At 36.5% G+C, this 24,084-nt stretch overlaps 1 protein-coding gene across 21 annotated transcripts in view; it reads left to right on the top strand.

The window, feature by feature from the left end:
- ADGRL2 (adhesion G protein-coupled receptor L2) overlaps positions 1 to 24,084 on the top strand; it is a 288,043-nt gene that overhangs the window by 168,703 nt on the left and 95,256 nt on the right. For all 21 annotated transcript variants that reach the window (XM_059689062.1, XM_059689061.1, XM_059689063.1 and 18 more), the window contains one exon: positions 23,666 to 23,879. In XM_059689062.1, the coding sequence (XP_059545045.1) occupies positions 23,666 to 23,879 (214 nt within the window). The remainder of the gene's footprint in view (positions 1 to 23,665; positions 23,880 to 24,084) is intronic.

Below are 24,084 nucleotides of genomic sequence, written 5' to 3'. Positions count from 1 at the left end.
TTACATGACACAGAATCATTCTGTTAGCTTCATATTTATTGTTTCTTCATTACTTTTTCTGAGTAACACTAAGACACTAGCAGATGGTCACTTTCCAACTGATTTGTCTTAAAATATAATAGTACCAAAGAGAGATGTTGTAATGTGTCCTATCTAAATTAACAGGTTGTCATTTTCAATCATTTTATAATTATAAAACAGCTCAATGCCACATAAAGGCTGAAAGCTAGAGTAAATGGCATCATGGGAAACTTGAAATAAATACAGGCCTATGTGGTTTATAGTTCTATTCTCAAACACTATTTTCTTAAAATAGAACTTAACTATTTTCTTAAAAGGATGCACATAATACAGTATGGTAACATTTTGATTCTATTGGATTCTAGTATAATTGATTCATACTAAAAATTAGCAGTTTTAAAGCATATACATGCATTCTGAAAGAAAATACTTCATTCAAAAGCATTTAATAAATAAATATGTTAGCCTAACAATGAACTCAAATATGAAAATAATTTATCTGCTTCACGCTTTTACCCATGCCTTGACCCTATGAAGGAAGAGCTGTACCTCTGAGACTATAGAATTATTTTCAGTCCAGGACCAGACTGACAGAAACATTGTAGGATTAGAAATGCAACGTGTAGATGAATAGATTTAGAGTAAGTGTGATTAGGAAATATCTGGAGAAACTGAACTATTCTGAAAACACAGGATTATTATTAAACAAACTTAGGGAAATTATAGAAATGCTTAGAAGTAAATGTTTGAAGAAACTAGAATTATCACAGTTGAAAGTAAATAATTTGTTTCAAACTTTCTCTGCCACTAAATTGCCACTAAATATGTGTTCTTGGGCAGACACTTAGATCTGGGCTATTATTTCTTCATATAGAATGTTGGAGAACTCTTACATCCTTTTTAAAAGCTTTAACTATTTGGTGATTAATTAGTGATTTACTCACCCCAGAGTAAGATATTTAAAATGCATTTGCCCAAGGTGTATTTGTAATGAAGTGCAGGGGAGTTCTTATAATGACTCTTCTTCAGAACTGCAATAAAAAAATCGGGTTATAGAAACTCAAATATAAAACAATGAATTTTATTTCAGATCCTAAATGCTAGCCCTGTACCAAAAACAAGTCCTATAAATATGCTGAAAGTTGTTTGGTTCCTAATCTGAACAAAGAATGTAATAATTATTCAAGTTACCTCACTATCTATAGAGATACCCTCATGTTTTGCCCGTTTCCAAGAGTGATCATTTGTATATCCTTATGGGTGCCCTTCCCTCTTGGAATGCTTTCTAGCATGTTAATCAAGCCTCACATATCATCAGGAGAGTTATTTCTTAAGTCGTTGGATGGTCCCTGTCTCCTTCAAAGACACGAAACAACCTTCTCTGATTTGTACAGAGATGGAAGATTAAGTTAACCCTAATGCTTTCTTAACTTTGAGTGTTTTATAGAAAACAGTTTTAAGATCCCTTAGTCCTACCCCCTCAGATCTTGATTTTTACCAGTACAATGGCATATTACAGTCTTTTAACATTGTAGTGTTATTACCCTCTACCCCCCAAATCCCTGACACCACTTCTCCTATATTTGTTTGAAATACCAGTACACTCAAATTGCATATTATGGGATAAATAGGTTTATAGGCTAAACGTGAAACTATATATTGTTATGAAACTGTATGGAGATCTTACGGATACACAGCTCAGAGTAATGAGTGATACAATTTTTTTTTTGGCAAAGCATTCATTTCTGTGTACTTTAAATATTAACCCTGTGTTAATATTTGCATTTTTCTGTCAAATCACTTTTATTTTTTTCACAGACTCTTACAAATTGTACAGGAAGACAGAAAGGAAGGGAGGGAGGGAGGAACGGACGGAAAGAGTCACCTTTGAGGTTGCTGTTATTCCTTGGTGTCTTCCTCTCTGTGTTGTCAATCTGCTCATCCTTCAAGTTTAAGCTGAAATCTTCCCTTCATAACATTTTTTTCCCCACAGCTCCACTTATTAATCATTCTTTACCCAATTTTTTAATACCACACAGTCTGTGCCACATAATTAAATATTTACTCACACATACACACACATGGTTTATAGTTGTAAGTGCATTAAACAGTTAATTCTTGTATTAATAATTATTGTATTATTTATTTATATTACAGCTGTAAACCTACTTTTGCCCACCCCTGTGTGTGTAGGGTGGGACACACACACATTCTTGCATCAATTTGTTTCTTTGTTCCTCCAATAGACCTCAGACTATTTAAGGTGAAGTCCATGTCTTGTCTTAATCTTGCCCTATATCTGCTTCAGATTCTGCTAAATCACCAAAGTGGTAGTCAGTGAATATTTGATTAATTCATTTGTTTGTTCCTTTTTCCCACTACTGATTTTCTTTCCTTGAAGGCAAAAATTGTGTATAGATCTACTACCTTACCAATTTTTCCCATGTGTCCACTATTTCAACTGACCTCCCTTCTTTTCTGGTATGCCACCATAGGTAGAAGTAGAAGTTGTTAGGTTACATAGAATTTGCAAAGTTTGTTTTCTGAGGAAAAATGTGAAGACAGAAAAGTGCTGATTTCATGGCATGTTGTTCTAACGAGAATAGAAAAATTGATTAAATATCCAAGAATCAGGTTGGTGCTAAATAGGCAGCACCCACCCCAATAATCCTTGTGGTTTGCCGAGTTTAGTGGTTTCACCTACTGTTTAAGGGACACTGCTTTCTAACAAACTTAATGAAGGATTTAGCCAAATATACTACGAATAAAATAGTCCACATAGATTCTAAGTTCTTTTGGTATTCATCACAGTTAAATTCAATTTTATCTAAAAATTTACCGTAAAAAAACCTTTTACCAAGTAAAAAAGACATGCTTTCCGCAAAGCATGTCCAGATAATTAGAGCTGTTTATATGGATGATGATGACATGGTAAGCATGAACACAGTTTGAAAAATTAGGAACATGGTAAACATACACCTTAACTTTATGGGTAGAAGATAATCCTGAGGGAGAGACTAAATGCCTCTTTTGTTTCCATGACATCTTTTAAACGGATACATATGGTGTCTGTTTTTACAGTTCATCAGATGCTCATAGCTCCTTTCAGCTAGTTCTGGTAGATAATTAAGACCTAATACATCTATTGTATGGAATGCACCAACTTCCCTCCAATGCCTCTAGATTAGCAGAATTGGAGAAATATAACCCTCAACCATTTTATGTAGGGCTTTATTCTTTTGTGAAATCCTAGTTGAGAAAAAGTGTTTTAACTTTCAGGTGCATCAAACTTTATTTCTCCACAAATATGCTTTTGTGAGCCTTCTCCTTCTAGATTACTACTCTTTGACCCAATTTGTTAGTGGTTAAGATGTATTGACGATGCAATATAGTCCAGATCTTGTTGTCCCTCTTTGTTTTCAAAGTTTTAAATGTTGTACCCATGTTTTATTGACAGCATTTTTTTCTACTTAATTATGTCTTTTGTTGACAGCTCAAACTGTCTCTGTTTACTCTTATTTGGAATGCAGCTGGCAACAGCAGTTGGTTTGTGAAACCAAAGCACATAATTAGCTTCTCCAGTTAAGCTAGTGTGTTTCATTAGGAGAAAGGATTTTTATCGGGTTTGCTGCTTTAGTCTGAGAAGTTACCCATTTCATCTTCATGGTGGTATATTTTATATGAGAACTTCAGCAGAGAATTTTTTTAAAAAAAGTGTAACATTCTAATACTACTTGAATACTAAAATATTCCAAAAAGTAATTTTGTTTTTGAGTTATTGGTTGGACCAAGAAAATTAGATACAGTATTCATTGTAAGTGTTAGAATGAACTTAGTGGGACCAATAGAAACATTTGGGATCATGTTGTTTTCACACCTATTTGTCTGAATAATCAAGCTTTGATGTAGATTTTTGAAAGAATGTCAATACCCTTCTACTCCAGTTTTCAAGGATTCTTTGTAGTTACTAGTTCTAAAATAAAACAGATAGTCCCTGACTTAAAATGATTCAACTTATGATTTTTTGACTTTATGATGTGCAAAAGCAATTCACATTCAGTAGAAACTACTTTGAGTTTTGATCCTTTCCTGGGCTGGCTGTATGTGGTACAGTACTCTGTTGTGATAGTAGGCAGTGGCAGCAAGATGATTTTGCCCAACTGTAAGCTGATGTAAGTGTTCTAAAATGTGATGTTTGATAGGTTATGTGTACAAAATACATTTTTGACTTAGGATTTTTTTTCAATTTAGGATGGGCTTATTAGGACGTAATGTAAAAATGGGGAGAAAATACTTAACCAATAAATTTCATACTGTAAGATTTCTTACCTTTTGGCTACTTAACCTGGTAAGTTGCCCCGGGTTTCTCCTGATAGTGCACCAAACTGTGATTGTCCATTCTCTTCTCCTAGGTATCAGCCAGTTCAACTTTATTATTTTTCCATTTCTAATGTTTTACCTAAATTCCCATAATTATTACATTTTCTTTTTTAATTTTAAGTAGTTTTCTTGCTTACCTGCTTAGGCAAAATACAGATTTTTCTTTCTTTTTAAATATCTAGGGTACATGGTATTTTTGCAAGCAGAATTGTGGCCCTGGTAGTAGAGACATACTGCAAATATTAAAAGAAAACGTCTTAGCGGTTAATGTTTACACTTACATAAATGTTTTGGATTGAGAAGAATTTTTCCTCTCTTTTCAGATAAAATTGTTTTATTTATTATTCGTCCTGTGAGAATAAAAACATTTATTTCGTGAATGATTTTTAAAGAATCTTGTCACCATTTTCCCTCCTCGAATTATGTTAACAGAATACAGTTTCGTAGAAGATATCGTGGAATTCTTTTACTAAAGTTTTACCAAACCTTTTGACCTGCTTCTCCAAATTGCACAGTTTTCTGTCTGGTATTTTAATTTTAAATCAAAAATTGCTAGTGATGAAAGCTAAAATTTATTGAATGATTTCAGACTAACTACAGGGTGAGGCAAAAAGGTTTGTAGTTGTTAAGATGGAAAATAATACAATAATTAATAGATAATATTATAAGAATAAACTTTCTCCCCTCACAAACTATAAACCTACTTTTGCTCTATTCTATATGTATTGAACAGTGTGTATGTATTATTTCATATAACACTCCCAAAAACTCTTTAATCAATGTTGTTATCTTTATAGCTGGGAAAGTCACCAGTTCTAGAGAAATGTGGCTTATATGTGACCCAGTACTGAGTTTAAGTAAATAAAACAGAAAAGAATAAATACATTGAATCATAGTAGTTGTCCTGCTGTTGAAGAAGATAATTTTGATTTTTTACTGTAGACTGACAGAATTAAAAAATATGTTTATAATATTGATTTTACACTAGTTGAATGGGGTAGAGAGCGCTTCAGAATTGTGTGTCCTAAAAAATAGTGCTCCAAAAAAATACAACAAACGAACTTAAAGAATACTTTTGAAAACCAGTAGAATTATTTTAGAAAACAAATAATCTCAATGGAATCTAGTTAAGGAAATAAAAATAATTAACAGAACATCGTGAAAACAGTGTATGGGATTAGAGATACAAAATTGTGAATTTGTTTCAGGATTCTATCTTATAATAGTTATTATTCTAAAAGTAATGAATATAAAAAAATAGAAGTAAGGTGGGGAAAGTTAAGTAAACCATTTTGAGCTAGTAATAATATATATGGCACTGATTTTACCCTTTCATTTATAATACTTGGTTTGTAAATGTTAAATTAATGTTTTAATGTTTACATTTGTCTTTATATCTCCTAACTTACTATTTCATCTTTATATTCAAATGAATTTTTTTTTAATTTGAAGTTTTATGTTAAGATATTAATGATTAGTGGTTCCAATTAGTAAAAACTTCCTATAACCACAGCTGCTGACTGCCTCAGCGCCTCGGTACCAGTTCTTTGCTGAAGATTGATGGGAATATATACTGCCGCTTCCTAGTTAATTACTGTCTCCGGATAGTAAAGGAAAGGCCTTGAATTCAGTGTTTGTATGGTCGCACGGCCCTGTTCAGTCCAGCTCAATTTCTGGTACATGATTGACTGAGAGGAGTAGAAAAGCTACTTTCTTAGTCTCTGACCGGAATGCATGATAAGGCGTGGTGTCAAAAAGGGCAAGATGGGGATCACAGCAATTAGGGCGGAGGCAAAGTAGTTTCCTTGACTACCAGAGGAGACATTGTGATTTATTATTTATTACTTCAAAACCTCATTCTGTGCTTTCATTACGGATTTGGATTTCCATAATCTCCACCCCCACCCCATTTGAATACCCTGTTACTATTGTTAGGATGTACACTGAAACAATCCAAACTGATGTTACTATAAAACAGGGGGAAATTAGGCTTATCCTTAGTTCTGTGAAATCTAGAGAGGTCATCTTAGGTCACAGTAAACTGAAATTAAATGGATCTTACCTTGGGTGATGTTGCTAATCAACACTTACAAACAACTTAAATCTGACCCCAGTGGGGATCTTCAGAGAAGCATGGCTGCAGTAAATTTTTCCCTTTTTTGTTGAAAGCAATTTAAAGTAGTTTGTATCACAGTGTATTAATTTATGCATAAAATGCATTTTTTGCAATTATTTGCATAATTATATACTTTTTATGTTGCCCAAATTATAGTCTTGTAAATTTGATGGTAATCACATAATTCCTTGCCAGAAAACAAAAGTTCAGCTTCTTAGAGTGAGTTAACCATCAGATAATTTTGTATTTCCTATGTTTTCTCTTCCTAAATATTTCTCAGATACTTATTAACTTTGCAGATGAAGCTCTAAGTTGACTCCTTATTCTGCATTGTTAAGAATCAAATGTGATAAGCTTTTAAACATGGTTTTTTAAATTTAAACAACAAAAACTGACAAATAAAAATAATTTTAAACCTTTATTCGATTCTTATTCAAAATGAATTGTTTGCATGTATTGTCTACATTCTTTCTGTCAGAATTTCTGCCTGAGGATTCTATATATAATTATGTAAGAAAAACAAGATAGTGATCCCTTGGTAGTAAACTGGTAATGGATTAAAAGACCATAGCTCTGAAATTCCAGGAATGTGACACACTTTCTCAGAAAGATGCACTTAGTGTTGAGGTCTAGATATATTGAAAAGTGCCCTCTAGTGTACTTAGCCAAAGCTAGACATTCTGAGTATATATGTGTGTGTGTGTGTGTGTGTGTGTGTGTGTGTGTGTGTGTGTGTATAATTGCTATGTAAGAGGGATTACTATAAATAAATTTATAAGTAATATTAAATGTGATTTAAGGAGAATCATTACTTTGTCCAGAGTATAGCTTTGAGTATTCACCTAGGCCATGTAACTGGTGTCTTCGAATGTAATGTCTAACATTAGCTAAACTAGTTCAGGGAATTTATTTTAGGATTTGGACTGGATTAGTGCTTTTCAAATTGTAGTATGCCACCCATTATTGGTTTGTGAAGACAGTATTTAGTGGGTGTGAACAGCACTTAAATGAAAGAGAATAGCAAATAGAGTCCATCCTATATAATAAAAGGCTAATATGCAAACCAATTGACCGACGGAACGATCAGTCGCTATGATGTGCACTGACCACCAAGGGGCAGATGCTCAACACAGGAGCTGCCCCTTGGTGATCAGTGAGCACGGGGGGTGGGGCGCCCCTCAGCCAGAAGCCAGGCTCATAGCTGGCGAGTGCAGCAGCCAGCGGTGTCAGGAGCCTCTCCCACCTCCGCAGCACTAAGGATGTCTAACTGACAGCTTAGACCTGCTCCTTGTGGTTGTTCAGCCCAAGTCCAGACAGACTCAAGGTATGGAGACAGGGAGACAGTGAGCTATGGGAGAATTTTAGAAGGGCCATTCACAAAATGGTGAGAGTGGAGGTTGTTACAGTGAGTCAGAAACTCTTCTTTTGATAAACAGTAAATTAGCACACTGTTTAGCAATCTTTATATAGCACACTGTCATTGAGTTTCCCAGCCCATAGAGTTTTACTTTCGTCTTTTGAAAATACTGGATCAGCTGCTGATACCTTTGCAAAACATTCAAGTAAATATACATGAAATATTGAGTGTCTGAATTGAGGCTAGCCTTGCTGATTAAACAAGAACTATAGTGAGAAAAGATATTTTCAGAGAATATATGAAAAACTTTCAAAACTATACATTTTCTATAATGTAGTACATTGTTAAAATGAAAGTTCTTAGAATGAAATAATAGCAGTAGTTTTAAAAAATGACCTTGATGAGGCCTTTCTGTCCTTTCACTTCTGGTTCAATCCTTACCTGTCTCAGCTTGTGTATTCTCGATATTGGCCATTTTAAAACGTTACCTTTCCTGAGGAGCCTTCCTTGATATCTTTCCTGTCAAGATAGTTTTCTGTCTTTTGTGAGGGTATTCACCTTCCTCTCATTGTATGATGTGCTCCCTCTTTATATTTTTAAGACTGAGCTGCTTAAAAGTTGAATCTGCACAGTTCCTTTTAGTGTGCTGTGTTTTGTTTAGCACAGGGCGGCCATTCAATAAATCTTTCAATGAAGAGTAAATGAACTAAACAATGGAAATATACAAAAAAAGTAAGGTAATGAATAGGAAACGGAGTTCAAAAGGTTACAAATGGAATTACCTCCAGGAATTAAAATTGGATTTAATAACATTTGAACATATGATAAGTTACTATTGGCATGTTACCAGATTTTTATTAAGTACCCAACTTTTTAGGTACTGTGATTTTAATTGTGAACAGAATAGAAACTATTTGCATCCTCAGGCAGACTTTCTCTTTCATCTTTAGTCAGAAAGCATGTGAGTTCATATTATATAGCATGATGGGCACTGGGAAGATATCATGAAAAAATTCCTGATGGTACCTGAGAAAATAGTAGAGTTGCTTATTGTTTCTTTAAGATTTTCTTTTACATATATATATATATATATATATATATATATATATATATATATATTGCAGAGTGGGAGGGAGGGAGGGAGAGAGAGAGAGAGAGAGAGAGAGAGAGAGAGAGAGAATGAATCATTGATAGGCTGCCTCTTGCATGCCCCACACTTGGGATCCAGCCCACAACCAGGGCATATGGCCTGATTGGGATTCGAACCATGACCTCCTGGTTCATAGGACGCCGCTCAACCGCTGAGCCATGCCAGCTGGCCTGGAGTTGCTTATTAAAGGTAGTTACATGGTTTTTGTTACTGAACTTTTTAGATTTTTGACACCACAGTTATTTATTTTTGCAGGCTATACCACATATATAACACATTGAGTCTGAAAAGTGAATGGTAAGAATACTTAGAAATAGTGAGTACCTCTGATTATTTTGGTTAAGGTGAATTGTTATTGAAATAGGAAACCAGGCTATAGGCACCTTGGCAAGATGACAACCCTTATCCTATATAATAAAAGCCTAATATGCTAAGTGTCCGGTCATCATTCAACCAAAGCGTAATATGCTAATGATATGCTAAGGCCGTTCAACCACTCACTATGACATATACTGACCACCAGGGGCAGACACTCCGACTGGTAGGTTAGCTTGGTGCTGGGGTCTGGCTGATTGGGACTGAGCAAGACAGGCCGGAAATGCCCTGGAGCCCTCCTGCAGTCTCTCCCCAGCTGGCCAGTCTTCCGCGTCCCTCCCCGGCCTTGATCATGCACCCATGGGGTCCCTTGGCTTGGCATGCACCCTCTCACAATCCGGGACCCCCAGGGGATGTTGGAAAGCTGGTTTCAGCCCAATCCACAGGCCGGGCCGAGGGATCTCACTGGTGCACGAATTTGTGCACTGGGCCTCTAGTATAAAGATATATGAAGTTGTTTTCCGTCTTTTCCATCTTCAGAGAGCATACCCCAACGGGTCCCTCTTAAAGCTTTATATGGCTCAGGAGAACTTTATCTGTGGTTACCTATACAGAATGATCTGTGTTTTCTGTGTGTGTGTGTGTGTGTGTTTGTGTGTGTGTTTGATATCCACAGAGGACGTACCCATGTAGACTTTCAATATATACTTATCACATAAGAATGTGTAGGCAAGCATTTTCTTCAGAAATAATGAAATTGAATTTTGGTATGGTGATTAATTTATTCAACAAACTGACTTTGTACTAGACAGTGAAAACAGAGGTTACCAAGGCAATAGACCAAGATATAGAACCTTTTAGTCCTATTTCCTTTGAAACCTGCAGAGGTGTTGTAGTCTTTGATCATTTGGGTAATAAAAAATGCTGACATCTGAAAGCTAAGAAAAAAAATTGTAATGTTACGTGTAATGAAGTGCTCATCATTAAAATATTTGTCACTAACTTTTGGGTGACTGGCATTTTTGCCTATCAGGATTTCAAATGAAGTTTCCACTTTTATAAATCACAAATGTGTAACTAGATGAGGGAATTATATGTTCAAAAATATAGTTTGCAAATTAAGTTTAATACAACCTATTGAAAATCTATGAAAAAAATCTATGAAAATCTTTAAATGTGCATTTGATGGATTTAATTTAAATACCTAGGAGAGATTTCTTAGGATTGCAGCGATACTCATAGTGAAAATAGGCTAAAAGGGTGCTGAAGTGAAGTGGCCTGGAAACTCAAAAAATTAATTGCTGATAGGACTTGACAAGGTACTAGGTATAGTGAAAGGAGCTGTTAAAGCTGGTCTTCTGATTCCTTTTTTAGTAATGTGACCTTGGATAAATCTCGGTAGCCTCCATTTTCTGAGCTTAACATTAACATCAAATGAAGTGCTTACTACAGCCAAGCTCTGATCTAGATACTTGGGCTAAAAACAAGAGGAAGTCTTTATTCCTGCTTTCAAGGAATTTGGCGTTTTAGAAGGAGAAACATAGAAGTAGATAAGTGTGCAGCCGCGTGGTAAGTGCAGAGAGAATGTCCATAATTAGAACACAGTTCGGGAGGGGAAGTTTAAGAGACCTTAGGTATGTGGTCAGAGAAGATGCCTCAGAGGAAGTTTCTCCAGTTTTGAGTCTTAAAAAGGGAGGAGTGAGATTCCACCAGGCATCCAGGATATTCTGTGGATTCTGACAGAATCATTGTGATAATCACAGGAGATAATGTACTTTGTGTGTAGAATATTCTAAGTTCTTGCAAGTCACTGTCCTAACTTCCATTTTATTGTGTGTACGTACCTACGTGTGTACACACACACACACACACACACACACACACACACACAATTGGCAAATGAACTTTGTGTCCTCAAAATATTAGGGAGGAGAGATAAGAACAGTATGGACTAGCTGACCTCTAATGGCCTATAATTGTGATTGCATAATCTGCAAATTATCTACATATAATGAGTTATTCCATTATATCTGGTTGTTAATTTACCAATTAGGTTCTTTCCTTAGATCACTGGAGATGGAATCCAAAACTTATGCCCAGGTGTCAAATGCACCACTTTTAAGAGAAGTATACTGGCAAAAGTGAGCACTTACAGTTGCCAGGCAGTGTTTTTGAAGACTTTACAATGTAGTGATTTATTTAATCCTTACAGAATTCTATGAGACATAGGAGTTATTATTTTCCCGATTTTACAGATAGGGAAACCGAAGTTCAGAGTTTTACCTCTGAGCAACATCACTCAGCTAGGAAACAGGGGCACCAGGGTTCAGATCTAGATGGTCTGTGCTGATCAGCGTATTTTCAAAATAGCATATGGTTCAGAAGTTCCTAGAAATATCCATCTGGTCCCGAAGACCAAGACTTTCAAGTTATATGTGTAGCCAAGAATTAGGTCTTAAAGCACACAGGAAGTGCGTAAGCAAATTAGCCAAAAAGTGGGATATAATTGGATACTTTTCTACAAGTTAATGTGGTTGACAAGCTTGCCAGAATACTGTTGCAGAGCTGAGCAGAGCAGAAACTGGAAATCAGATAGATGTCCGAAGACTCTTAATCCTATATAATAAAAGGCTAATATGCAAATTATTCCCTTCACCAGGAGTTCGACCAGGGGGCAGGGCCAGCTGGCCTACCTCCCACACCCCCTCCCCCATGCTGGCCCCGCCTGATGGGCCCTGATTGGGGCGGGTGGGCCGGCAGGACCCCACCCATGCACGAATTCCTGCACCAGGTCTCTAGTTTTCTTATAAGAAGCACTTGCTTGTTTTTGAGAATTTTATCAAGCCTTCTGTATTTCTTTTTGCCTTGAATAGTAAGTTGTTGTTTATTTTTAATCTGGATCTCACTAAAGAGCAGGATTTGTTCTTTATTTCCACATGCTTGGGGCATCCTTATGAATATGGATGTGCTGGCTCTGATCTTTGCCTTTTTAGTAAGGCTCAGTCTACAAGAATAGTGCATGTGGGGCACTACGATAGCTCACAGTAACCCCTCCTTTAATGCTTTTCTTTGAAAACCCTAACATTTATTATTGTGATTTTGGGAGTCTGCGCCACACAACTTGTGTAAGTGCAAACATTATCATTTCATCTTTGAATCAAGCCTGCCTTTTAAGTTAGGTTCCTTGTAGTTTTATACTGTATCTTCTGCTGTGGAAGACTTTAAGAGGAGGGAGCTCATGACCCCTAAATGGGGGTGGTGGGGATTTGAGCATACTGGAGAGAATTCCAGATGGGGAGAATGGTATGAAGAAAGTTACAGAGGCAGGAAGGAACAGACTAGATTTTTAGATTATGAATAAATTATTTAAGACTCAAGTCCATAGCATAAGCAGATTAACTTGGTATATTTTAATGAGTTATAGGGAATAAAGAAATGGAATTTTATACGTAGCACCTTGGTGTCACAGGTACCATTTGCTTCTTTCTTTTATATGACTAGTTAATTCCGTAAAAACAGATCACTCATCCCCCTTTCAGCATGTAAGGGCTAACACACAAACATCAGCAAAGTGGCAACCATGGGATGTACTGGGAAGAAGCCTGGAATGAGTTGGGGGAGAATTTGGAACACAGAGCATGGAGGTAATTATGGTTGGGAAATAGGAAAAACACATGCAGACTATAGGAGACAGATCCTTGCTTGAGCAAACGACCTCTTTCTTTATTGAATAAGTGTGTTTGCGCACAGGTTATCCGAGGGAAATGTATCTCAGACGCAATAAGGGAATGAATTGTGGTGCAGGGAATAGGGAATGTGCAGTCTGTGGAAAAGCCGCCAGGATCTCCATATCAGTGTTCTGAGTCCAGTTGCTCAGAACTAAAAAGGTAAAGGAAACACTTCAGCTCTCAGGGTGAAAGGTGGGTATTTCAGATTGTTCCCATAAAGGGAGACAGGATTCTGTTACCCGCTAGGCTGAATGCCTTTTTCTTCACTCACTCGTTTTAACCCTAGTTGTGCTTCTTGGTCCCTCAGGAATGGTGGCCCAGTGGTTTGATGAGCTGGTCACTGCTGTGCCAAAAAGGCTCTCCACTTCCTGGCATTCTTTCTTTTTTTTTCTCTCTATGCAAACATATATTGAAGTCGATTTATAATTATTTGTATCATTTTCTGGGAACACACTTCCAAATCACTAAATAGTAGTTATTATAGTATTGTTTATAATACTTATTATTGCATTGATAATATAATATTGTTTATTAGGGTTGTGTCATATTCTGTATTACCAATTTATTAAAAATTTTTCAATTACAGTTTATATTCAATATTACTTTGTATTAGTTTCAGGTGTACTGCATAGTGTTTAGGTAATTTTTACAGTGTTCCCCCTGCTATTTCCAGTACTCACCTGGCACCATGCATAGTTATTACACTATTTTTGACTGTATTTCCTATGCTGTAGTTTACATCCCCATGACAGTTTTGTAACTACCAATCTGTACTTCTTAATCCTTTCACCTTTTTCATCTAGTCCCCTAGACCCCCTCCTCTGCCAACCATCAGTCTGTTCTAGATGTCTATGAGCCTGGTTCTATTTTGTTTCTTCATTTAGTTTGTTTTTTTAGATTCCCCATTTAAGTGAAATCATATGGTATTTGTCTATTAAACCATTTTCCATTTTCCTTTACTTTGCTCAAACTTTTTACTATTATGAATATCATTTTATCCAAATCTTTGTTAAATTTTGGGATTCTTTAAAAAATATATTCTTATAAAATGAATTTGTTAAAGTTCTTTTCAGAAAGATTGTATCAGTTTGTAGATTTAGAAATGTATGAGGCAGTTTCACATTACACAAACAAACAAATCTTTGGTGATTTGATAGAAGAAAAAAATTTCACCTCATTTTAATTTTTGGCTTTTGTCCTTGCCAATGAAATAGAACATTGTATAAGTTTATTTCCTCTTCCTGTTCTTTTTGTTTACCTTCTCGGAAATTGCTATCATGATTGCTACCCAATTCTCATATAAAGTATTTAACCTTTGTATTATTTCTTTAGACATTTATCTTGGGAGATGTAATTTTCTAAAACATTTCTGTTGTCATTATAAATCAGATTCGCCTAAAGTTACTCTTAATTTTCTTATAAGAAGCACTTGCTTGTTTTTGAGAATTTTATCAAGCCTATGTTTCTTTTTGCCTTGGATAGTAAGTTGTTTGTTTTAAAATCTGGTAACGTTCAGCTTTATAAGGGTGAAATTAAAAGTATTTGAAGCTGTACATGAAATCACCTGAGTGAACTAAAAAGTTGATTGCACAGTTATTCGAGTCGTAGTTTCTTTTATTTCTGGTAAATTTTTCTCTGCTTTTAAACATGTTTAATGAAGATCCTTTTGCTGGTGTTCTAAATGTAAATCTTGATTCAGGTTTTAATTTAAAGTACCAGGGAAGGGTCATTAGAGCAGTGTACTAGGGCATAACGACACTGGCTCAAACAGGGTTCCTATGAGCCGTTTTTCTTGCAACTCCTTATATAGTTGACCCTGAACACATGGAGGTTAGGCGTGTGAACGCGGTGCAGTCAGAAATCTGTGTATGACTTTTGACTCCCCCAAAATGTAACTACGAATAGCGTACTGTTGACTGGGAAGCTTTCCCACTAACATAAACAGTCAATTAACAGATATTTTGCATTTATATATTACATACTGTATTCTTACAACATAAAGTGAGCTAGAGAAAAGAAAATGTTATTAAGAAAGTCATAAGGAAGAGAAAATACATTTTATAGTATTTATTGAAAAAAAATCTGTGTTTTTTCCTCCCAATAAATGTGGACCTGTGCGCATTCAATAAAAGTGAAGCCTTGCGTTGAAGCCCGTGTTCTTCAGGGGTCAAGTGTCGTTTGTTGGAATGTCTGACACCGGCAATTGGAAGTGCTGTTCCCTCGGCACTCCTGCTTTCTGCAGAAGCAACTGGGAAGGGTAGTAGCAGGTTGTCTATGTAGGGGCAGGGCTTTTACACTGGGACTTGCCACCATGCTGTTTCTTAGTTTCCTTGATGCTCAAGCCTGGAAGTTAAATACAAGAAAAGATAGCATTTCAACTCTGTATAAAAGTCCTAGTATTTCTTAAGGCAACATTTTATAACTTTACATTCTCAGAATTAAATTACCTTTCTATTCCTCTCTCCCTCTTTCCCTGAATGGTCTGGTGACAGATTTGAAAGTAGTTGCGTGTGTTAGTTAGAACCTCATCTTTTCATTAAAAATTGAACAAACTTCACCCTGGCTGGGTGGCTCAGTTGGTTGGAATGTCGTCCTGTGCACTAAAAGGTTGAGGTTTTGATTCCCGTTTGGGATGCTTACGGGAGGCAGTGATTTGATGTTTCTCACATCTATGTTTATCTCTCTCTCAAATAAATTAAAAAGACAAACAAAAATATCCTTGAGTGAGGATTAAAAGTTTATTTGAACAAACCTTAACCCCAGAACACCAAAATATTAACACCAAAACCACCCATGAAATCAAAGTCGTTACATTGTCATTTAAGAAATTATGTGATAACCTTCATATCATTTTGGGAAGTAGTTTCTGTTTTAACACAGTTAGAAGAGTGCTTTTATAAGTCATCACTTTGCTTCAGGGAGGATCTTTCCCACCGAGTGGGTTTTCTGTAGTTTATAGAAGTGGTGGAGTTGCCTCCAACTTGAGAATTTTTAGTTTCCATGACTTATTCCAGAGTCTAATGGAGGAATTAGAATGGGCAAAAGACAAAAATACTAAGGGATAAATGAGTGAGCAATACATGTCTAGGTGGTGTTGCCAAAGATGTTTGTAAGAGATAATGTTAGAAATGTTATTTTCTCTTTCATGGTGGTTTTGATTATTTTGGCTTTGCGTTTTGAAGTGAAATTCACAAAATGGGCCCACTACTGCATTTGGTTTCACCCATTTTGTCATTTCTCAGTTTTTAATTGGTCCAAAAGCATTGAGAAAAGTAATAACACAGTAGTACAATGTTCACTGAAATGATTTTTAAAATATCATATTACTCACTTGGTGAGTTGTTCCCATAGTTGGTATACGTTTTAGACATTTATCTTTACAACTGTTCATGAGATGAAAATAACTTTCACTGGTAAGGGAAGAGTCTTATATGTTAGTAGTGACAGTCTAGATTTGGGTTTTAAAAATTTCATATATGTACCATAATTTAGAATAAAATTTTAAGCATTGCTTAGGGCAGCGGTTCTCAACCTGTGGGTCACGACCCCTTTGGGGGTCGAACAACCCTTTCACAGGGGTCGCCTAAGACCATCGGAAAACACATATATAATTACATATTGTTTTTGTGATTAATCACTATGCTTTAATTATGTTCAATTTGTAACAATGAAATTGGGGGTCACCACAACACGAGGAACTGTATTAAAGGGTCACGGCATTAGGAAGGTTGAGAACCACTGGCTTAGGGGAATTGGGGGGGGGGTGGAAATTTAAAAAATCAACTTTGGTCTGTGAGTTATTTTTTTGAGATGGGAAAATACTTCATGAAACAATTTTTTTTCTTCTAGAACCATATTGGAAAATGCCTTCCTACCCTTAGCAGAAAAGCCTATCTATTTTATACGATAAAATCTTATTATATGATAAGTATTAGTGTGCTTAGTTTTTTTAATAAAAGTCCTAATTTCAAGTATTGGTCTTCTGAGGTTTGGGGGAAAGAGTGACTTTTATAGCATATAGGAAGAAAGGAAATTTTTCCCTTCAGTAGGAAAAATGTTGAACGGCTGGCACTTACTAAATGAATGATCTAAGTATTAGTGTGGCTAATGGTTTGTGAAAAGGTAAGATACAAGAGTTGAGACTGTTTTCAGGCTGTCTTAACCTTTCCCACTGAAGTTAAGAAATAAATACTTCATGCCTTTTAGGACATCATTTGAGTCAGCACTGGTTGAATGTGTTTGCCCTGGGATTCCTGTTTGGGGTTGAGCAAAATGAGTGGGTGGTTTCAGTGCAGTTTCAATGTAGTTAACGCAAATACGTTTTAGAGTTGATATTAATTGGCCCTCTTATAGTAGATACTTTTAATGAGGGAGACACTTGTTACACTGGTAACTTCTTCACGCCTTAAGAATTTATTGTTGCCAAATAAAAGCTAACTGATATGGAGAGCATATGTTCATAGACATTGTTGCCCCTCTTGTGATTCAACCTAAATGCACCCTTAAAAAAATGAAGTTATGAAAATAAGTTATGATTAATAATTTTTTGTAGGTTTTAAAATTTTTCTTGTTTATATTTAAAGATGACAAGGCATTACCAAAAAGTACTAGAATTCAACTTTTAACCCACTTGGATCTGGGAGACCTGCCTGGGGAGTACTTTTTATATATTTCAGAAAGGAAGGGAGAGGGAGAGAGAGAGAAACATTAATGGTGAGAGAGAAGCATTGATTGGCTGCCTCCTGCACGCCCCCCACTGGGGATCAAGCCCACAGCCCGGGCATGTGCCCTTGACTGGGATTGAACCTGGGACCCTTCAGTCTGCAGGCTGACGCTCTATCCACTGAGCCAAACCAGTTAGGGCCCTAGGGAATACTTTAAGTGAGGTTTCCACCCCTAAATAGCTTTATTCATCAGACTAGTACAGTGACAGTAAAGGAATAGAATGCTTTAGCCAGTATGACTTCTGGAGTGAGTCACTGGATGAGGGAATCGGTCTCATGATTTTTCATTTTTATTTCTTATTTAACCTCTCTTAAGAACAGACATTCTGAGGTTGGGTTGGTCAGGGAAGCTAATGGAATTTTTTGTAGCAGAAGGGCAGTAAAAAAAAAAATAATAGCATTGTGAAAAGGTTACAGTAAATGATTAATATGGAAGTAGAAATATATTGTTGCTCCTGAGGAAATGATGAACACTATTTTGCAAGAACACGGTATTTCTCTCCAGTCATAATTTAGGCTCTCACATAATACTGGCAAGTTAAAGGGAGTGTATGTTAATGAATAATAAAGATATTTTAGGCTTTGATTGATAAAGATAAAGGAATCAGTCAGAGATGGCGAATGCCAGCACTGGTCATGGACTCTGGCCTGAGTTAATGTTCCCGGAGAGCTTGGAGGACAGCCCCAGTCCCATAGAGGTCGCCCATAATCAAAAGCCCTGGTGCTTACTGGACCCTAGGCAGCATGAGCAGTAGCACCCATGACAGGGTTTAGTTCAGAGTAATTAAGTAAACAGTACCAGAAAGTTGAAGTTTTTACATTACAGCTTAATAAGAAGACTTTTATAGGAAAGTATGATTTTACAGAAATGTATACAAAGCAGAGAGAGTGGAGACCATGTTAGACAAGCAAAATGTTCCCAGTCAAGTGCTTAAAGCCCCTCACACGTCTAAGCTTATAGCAGCATGCACTATGTTTTTGTTTTGGCCAGATTAGCATACTTTCTTGCAAAATTCTCACAAGTGATACAAAATCCAGTGATAGAATTCCAATTCTGGTCTCACAGACTGACTCCCATCTGGTAGCAGTGCATCTGTTTATTAGGAGTTATCCCCTGAATGTGAGTGATTTCAGTCCTAAGTCACTGCACCTGTTGCTGGGACGTATGTATTCCAGTCACCAGCCTAAAGCACAGAGAGTTATGGCTTGACATTTTATAGCTGGGGGTGGGGGTGGGGGTGGGGGAGGATTGTCTTTTCAAAATCATTTGTTTAAAGTGGAGAAAATGGAGCAAAAGAGTTCATTGTACTCTGCGCACCCCTATTTGGCAGCATTCACATCTGCACAGCACAAAGCTGCAGTATTGATTCTTTGGCTTTCAGGGCCTCCCACAAGTTTTTTCTTCGATTGTCAGAGTTGCAAGATGGATTGGATTACATTTTACTTGTTGGGATGCTTATTTTTTTCTTTGCTGAAATAGACATTGGTTGAAAATACGGCTTTGAATAAATGTCATAGTAATAGTGTGATTAAAAGGCTTTAGTTTGTTGATGGAGGAATTGCATTGAATACTTGACCATCAGACACACTGCTTCCTTTCTGTCCTTCCTCTACAGCTAGCAGCACGCAGTACACCCCGACTATGCCTCCTACATAGGAGTCCCCAAACCTGCTGCTAACTGTCATTGTCATTTGGAGAGGCATTACCACAGCGTTTCAGAACTTGAACCTGGGAACTGAATGACCAGGTTTCAAACCATGATTGATTTCATTCTTACTGAGTGTATGATCATGGACAATGCAATTTTTCTGTACCTCAGTTTTCTTCCTCTTTAAAATGGTGATAACAATGATACCTATCTCATACAGCTGTTTTGAGGATGTATTGTCAGTGATTGCTTGTAAAGTCCTTAGAAGGACTTCTGGTGATTATGGGTTGATGAGAGTAGCAAATCCTCTCCTTCCCAAACAAGTCTGTAACACTGGGCAGAATTGTCAACGACCACCATTTTAGGGCGCTGGAAATTAATCAAAGCCATATAAGAAATAGGGAAGCATTTAATGATGAAAAGTTGATAGAACTTTTGGTGCGAACAATGGCAGTATAAAGCCTTCCAGCTTGGGGCTGCTCCTGTCCCCCAGCTCCGTAGCCGTGTATGTCATTTTGGTCCTTTCATTAGGGTAGGGCCGACCGTGAAATGCAGTGACTCTGCTGCCAGGGGAAGTTGGCTTGATGTGGTGCAGAGCTGGAAACCCATGCCCAGCAATGTTGTCAGTAAAAGCAGTCAACACTGTGGACAACAGATGGGGAAAACCCGTAGCCCTGCCTGAGATTGTGGTTCCAGGTCCGGAGACAGGAGGGCCAGTCTGAAACTGGGAAATCTTGGGAATAAAAGATCCAAAGTTCTCTGTATGCCTTTTTGATGAACGGGAAACTACACACATGTGTCGAGGAGAAAAATTACCCAGACTGACTAGAAAATGTACTGTTTTCTGAATACTCTTCCTAAATCACATTCGGGTCAGTCAGCAGAGGTTAGACACCTTGTTATGTAGGTTCATGGTTTTTGTGAAAAGTCTCTGCTCCATCATTGGCTGGTCATAAGCGTGGCAGAGGCAGGGGTGATCCCTAGGAAGCCAGATGAGAAAATAAAAATAAGAACTAAAATAACAACAGCAGTCACAACAATAAGGAGAGATTTCTCTATGGGGGAGACCAGCCTACAGATTTAAATCCAGTCAGGATACTAAAAAGAAAATGTCACAGCAGCAGTGATTCTCAGGGAAAGGAGATCTGAACCAAGTGCTGCTAACAGTATTTTATTTCAAATGTCTAGTTTTCAACAGCAAAACATTCGACGACATGCAGAGAAACAGGGAAGTTGACCCATCCATACTCAGGAGAAAAAGCGTTCAATGACAACATCCTCTGATGCGGGCCCAGAGGTTAGATTTAGCAGCTAAACTTTTCAGAGTGGCTGTTAAGAATGTGTTCAAAGATTAAAATAAAACTATATTAGAGAATTGAGGAGAAATACGACAGTGACTTAAAAATATGTAATCTCAATGGAGATATAAAAACTATTTTATAAAGCCCTTGGAGAAATTCTTGGCACGTCTTAGTTATTTTATATCAGTGTGCTGCAAATACACATTTTTCCTCCCCAAATACAGATACCTTAGCTTCATCTGAATCCAGAGATTCCGATTGAATAGGTCTAGATGAGGGCTTGAACATCTGTCTTCTTAAAAACACTCCACCAGATGACTCTGATGCAAAGTGATGTTTGGGAATCAACCATATAGCCTTGGCAAGTTATTTTAATTTGTTTCTTAAAAATACCCGATTTAAACTACTTTATGTACAAAGAAAGAAAGTGGGATTAAGAAATAGTGGCCCTACTTGTGATAATTTCTTCTGTGTGACTCAGTATAGTTAAGTCACTAGTCTATACAAAAAAAAGTGTGGGGAGGAGGGGAGGATAAATAAATGTCTAGGAATAAGGTTTGTTCTGCCTTTCTCTAAAGATTTTCTTAGTTAAAATACTGACGTTTTAAAATTAATAATAATTGCAATATTTTTATTTCAATTATACTGTGCTCCAGAGTTTTATATGAGGTCACTTGTTTGAATTTCCACACAGATTTTGCTACAGAAATAAGTGACCTCTCTGAGGCCCTAAAAATATTTCAATTAGCCCGGCCAGCGTGGTTCAGTGGTTGAGCATCGACCTGTGAACCCAGAGGTCACAATTTGATTCCTGGTTAGGAATGTTGTTTCTATGTCTTTCTCCCTCTCCCTTCCTCTCTAAAATCAATAAAAATATATTAAACTATTTCATTAAAACAAATATAATAATACTAGTGTAAGCTGGATTATTGGTAAAGGCAGTACAGTCCAGTATCTGAAAATGGAAGAAAACAATAGTGTACGTAAAGTTGACTTTTGAATTTGGGGAAGTTTAGAAAGAAACTCTTGGAAAGAGTTTGTTTTGACGTTTTCCGAGCTCCGTTTCTGTATTTATGCTTCGTTGATTGTGCACCTCTCCACATATTTTTAGTAATCTCGTAAGACCATAAACCTTCCTAGTGAAAGCCTACCAAAGTCGGGGTTTGCCACAATCCCCTAAAGATTTCTGTGCTCCAGATTGTGTCCTTTCCTCTTCATTTCAATTATACCTTTACTTTTTCTCAGTAGAACTGAGAGGTCAGCCAAGTTTGAGAACTGCAGTTTTCTAAATCATACTGATGTGTAACCCAGTAACCCTTTTGAAGGATTATTTGCATCTTAGAAAGCGGATGCACGTTTATCCAGGTGTGACGTTCTGTTTCCCTGAATCAGTGAGAGGCATTCTGCAGTAAAATTTAAAGAGAACAAGGTGTGGGCTTAGGATCATCCTGGACAAAACCCAGCTCTTTGGCAGTTTGTATCTTGGAACAGTTTACTTCTGAAGGTTGGCATTTCTTAATAAAAAGGGATATAATGAATAATTCATGGGATGTAGAGTAATTAAAGGATAAAGATAAAAAAATACCGAAATTATTTGCTAGTATTTTGTAACAGGAACACTATAGATGGCAATAGGTTGGACAACTGAAATAAAAAATTGAGACAATGTAGAAGTTTTAGCTGTGGTATCTGACCTATAGGTAGCAAACCAACATAGTGAAGACCTGATTCTCCCCCACACCGTTCTTCTCGGCTGTTCTTGGCTTTTTCCGCCTTTACCCTTTCTCCTATGCCCTGTTACTACTTTGGGATCCCTGGTTAAAAAATGGTTAAGCTTCAAATTCTAATCTTTTATTTCATTTGGGAATCTTCTTTATAGTATTCATGAACAGTGGTTAGCTATACTTTGCCTTGTGCAATATACATAAATTCATATAGGATATCTCAGTAAGCACTTCATATACTCATTTTAGAGTCACACAGGTAGGAAAAGTGACACTACAGATGTTTTAAAATCTCTATTCTGTAGATTGACAGAACTGAATCTTAAAGAACTTTTGCCCTTTCTGGCATTTCAACTTTCTGGCTCCTTTGAAGGCCCATCTACTGACTGTTGTCAGTTTTAAATAAAGTGTGTATTAATTGAAGTAATTTATTGTGCCATAGTATGTTGCTGCCATAGTGTCTTAGTTATTTTGGAGGGAAACTGGTAAGATGAAAGTCTTTTTAAGATAATGCTACTAACAGGAATTTATACGTTTACATTAAATGAAAATATAAGGCAAATGTATAGCCCAGTTTTTATTCAGTTGCATAAATGAAACCTGTTTCTTAAATAGTTGTTACATTCTATATTTGTAAAACTTGTCAATATTTATTAATCCATTGATTAAATTTGTTTTTTTCCTTTAAATTAGCTCAAAAAGAACCACTTATTTTTCGATTGACTAGATTATACAGAGAATATTGTGTTTAGAGTATTTTTTAAAGTGCCTTATAAAAGTGAATAGTTCAGCTAAAGGTACATATGTAATAAATTCTTGACTCATCGTAAAGAACCAAGGATTTAAATTAGGATATGAATGGATAACTTAAAAAACATAGTTTGTGACATGTCTTGCTATTATTTTTAAATGCCTTTAAATAGTATACTTCATAAATAAGTTAATTTAGTCCTAATAAGTTTGGGTCAGTGGATAGAGCGTCAGCCTGCGGACTGAAGGGTCCCAGGTCCGATTCTGGTCAAGGGCATGTACCTTGATTGCAGGCACATCCCCAGTAAGAGGTGCAGGAGGCAGCTGATCGATGTTTCTCTCTCATCGATGTTTCTAACTATCCCTCTCCCTTCCTCTCTGTAAAAAATCAATAAAATGTATTTAAAATAAATAAATAAGTTAATTTAACCTAAATTTATTTTTTTCCAGGTTTCAGCAGAGCAGCTTTACCATTTGGGTTAGTTCGGCGAGAATTGTCCTGTGAAGGTTATTCTATAGATCTGCGATGTCCGGGCAGTGATGTCATCATGATTGAGAGCGCTAACTACGGTCGGACGGACGACAAGATTTGTGATGCTGACCCATTTCAGATGGAGAATACAGACTGCTACCTCCCAGATGCCTTCAAAATTATGACTCAGAGGTAAATATTCATGTGTTACTATGCTACTGTAGCTACTACATCTAAATTGGTAAAATTATTATTCCAGAGTAAATGGGAACAGTCTATATTTCAGTCTATCTGTTAAATTGAATTAGGATTTTACCGACTGATGTTGATTGCTACTATATATGTTTTTAATATTTAAATCTTTATTGTTTTGATATAGATTGGCATATCATAAGGA

The sequence above is a fragment of the Myotis daubentonii genome, chromosome 3 (genome assembly GCF_963259705.1).
Source record: "Myotis daubentonii chromosome 3, mMyoDau2.1, whole genome shotgun sequence".
NCBI lineage: Eukaryota > Metazoa > Chordata > Mammalia > Chiroptera > Vespertilionidae > Myotis > Myotis daubentonii.
This window is presented reverse-complemented; position numbering and strand designations above follow the sequence as displayed.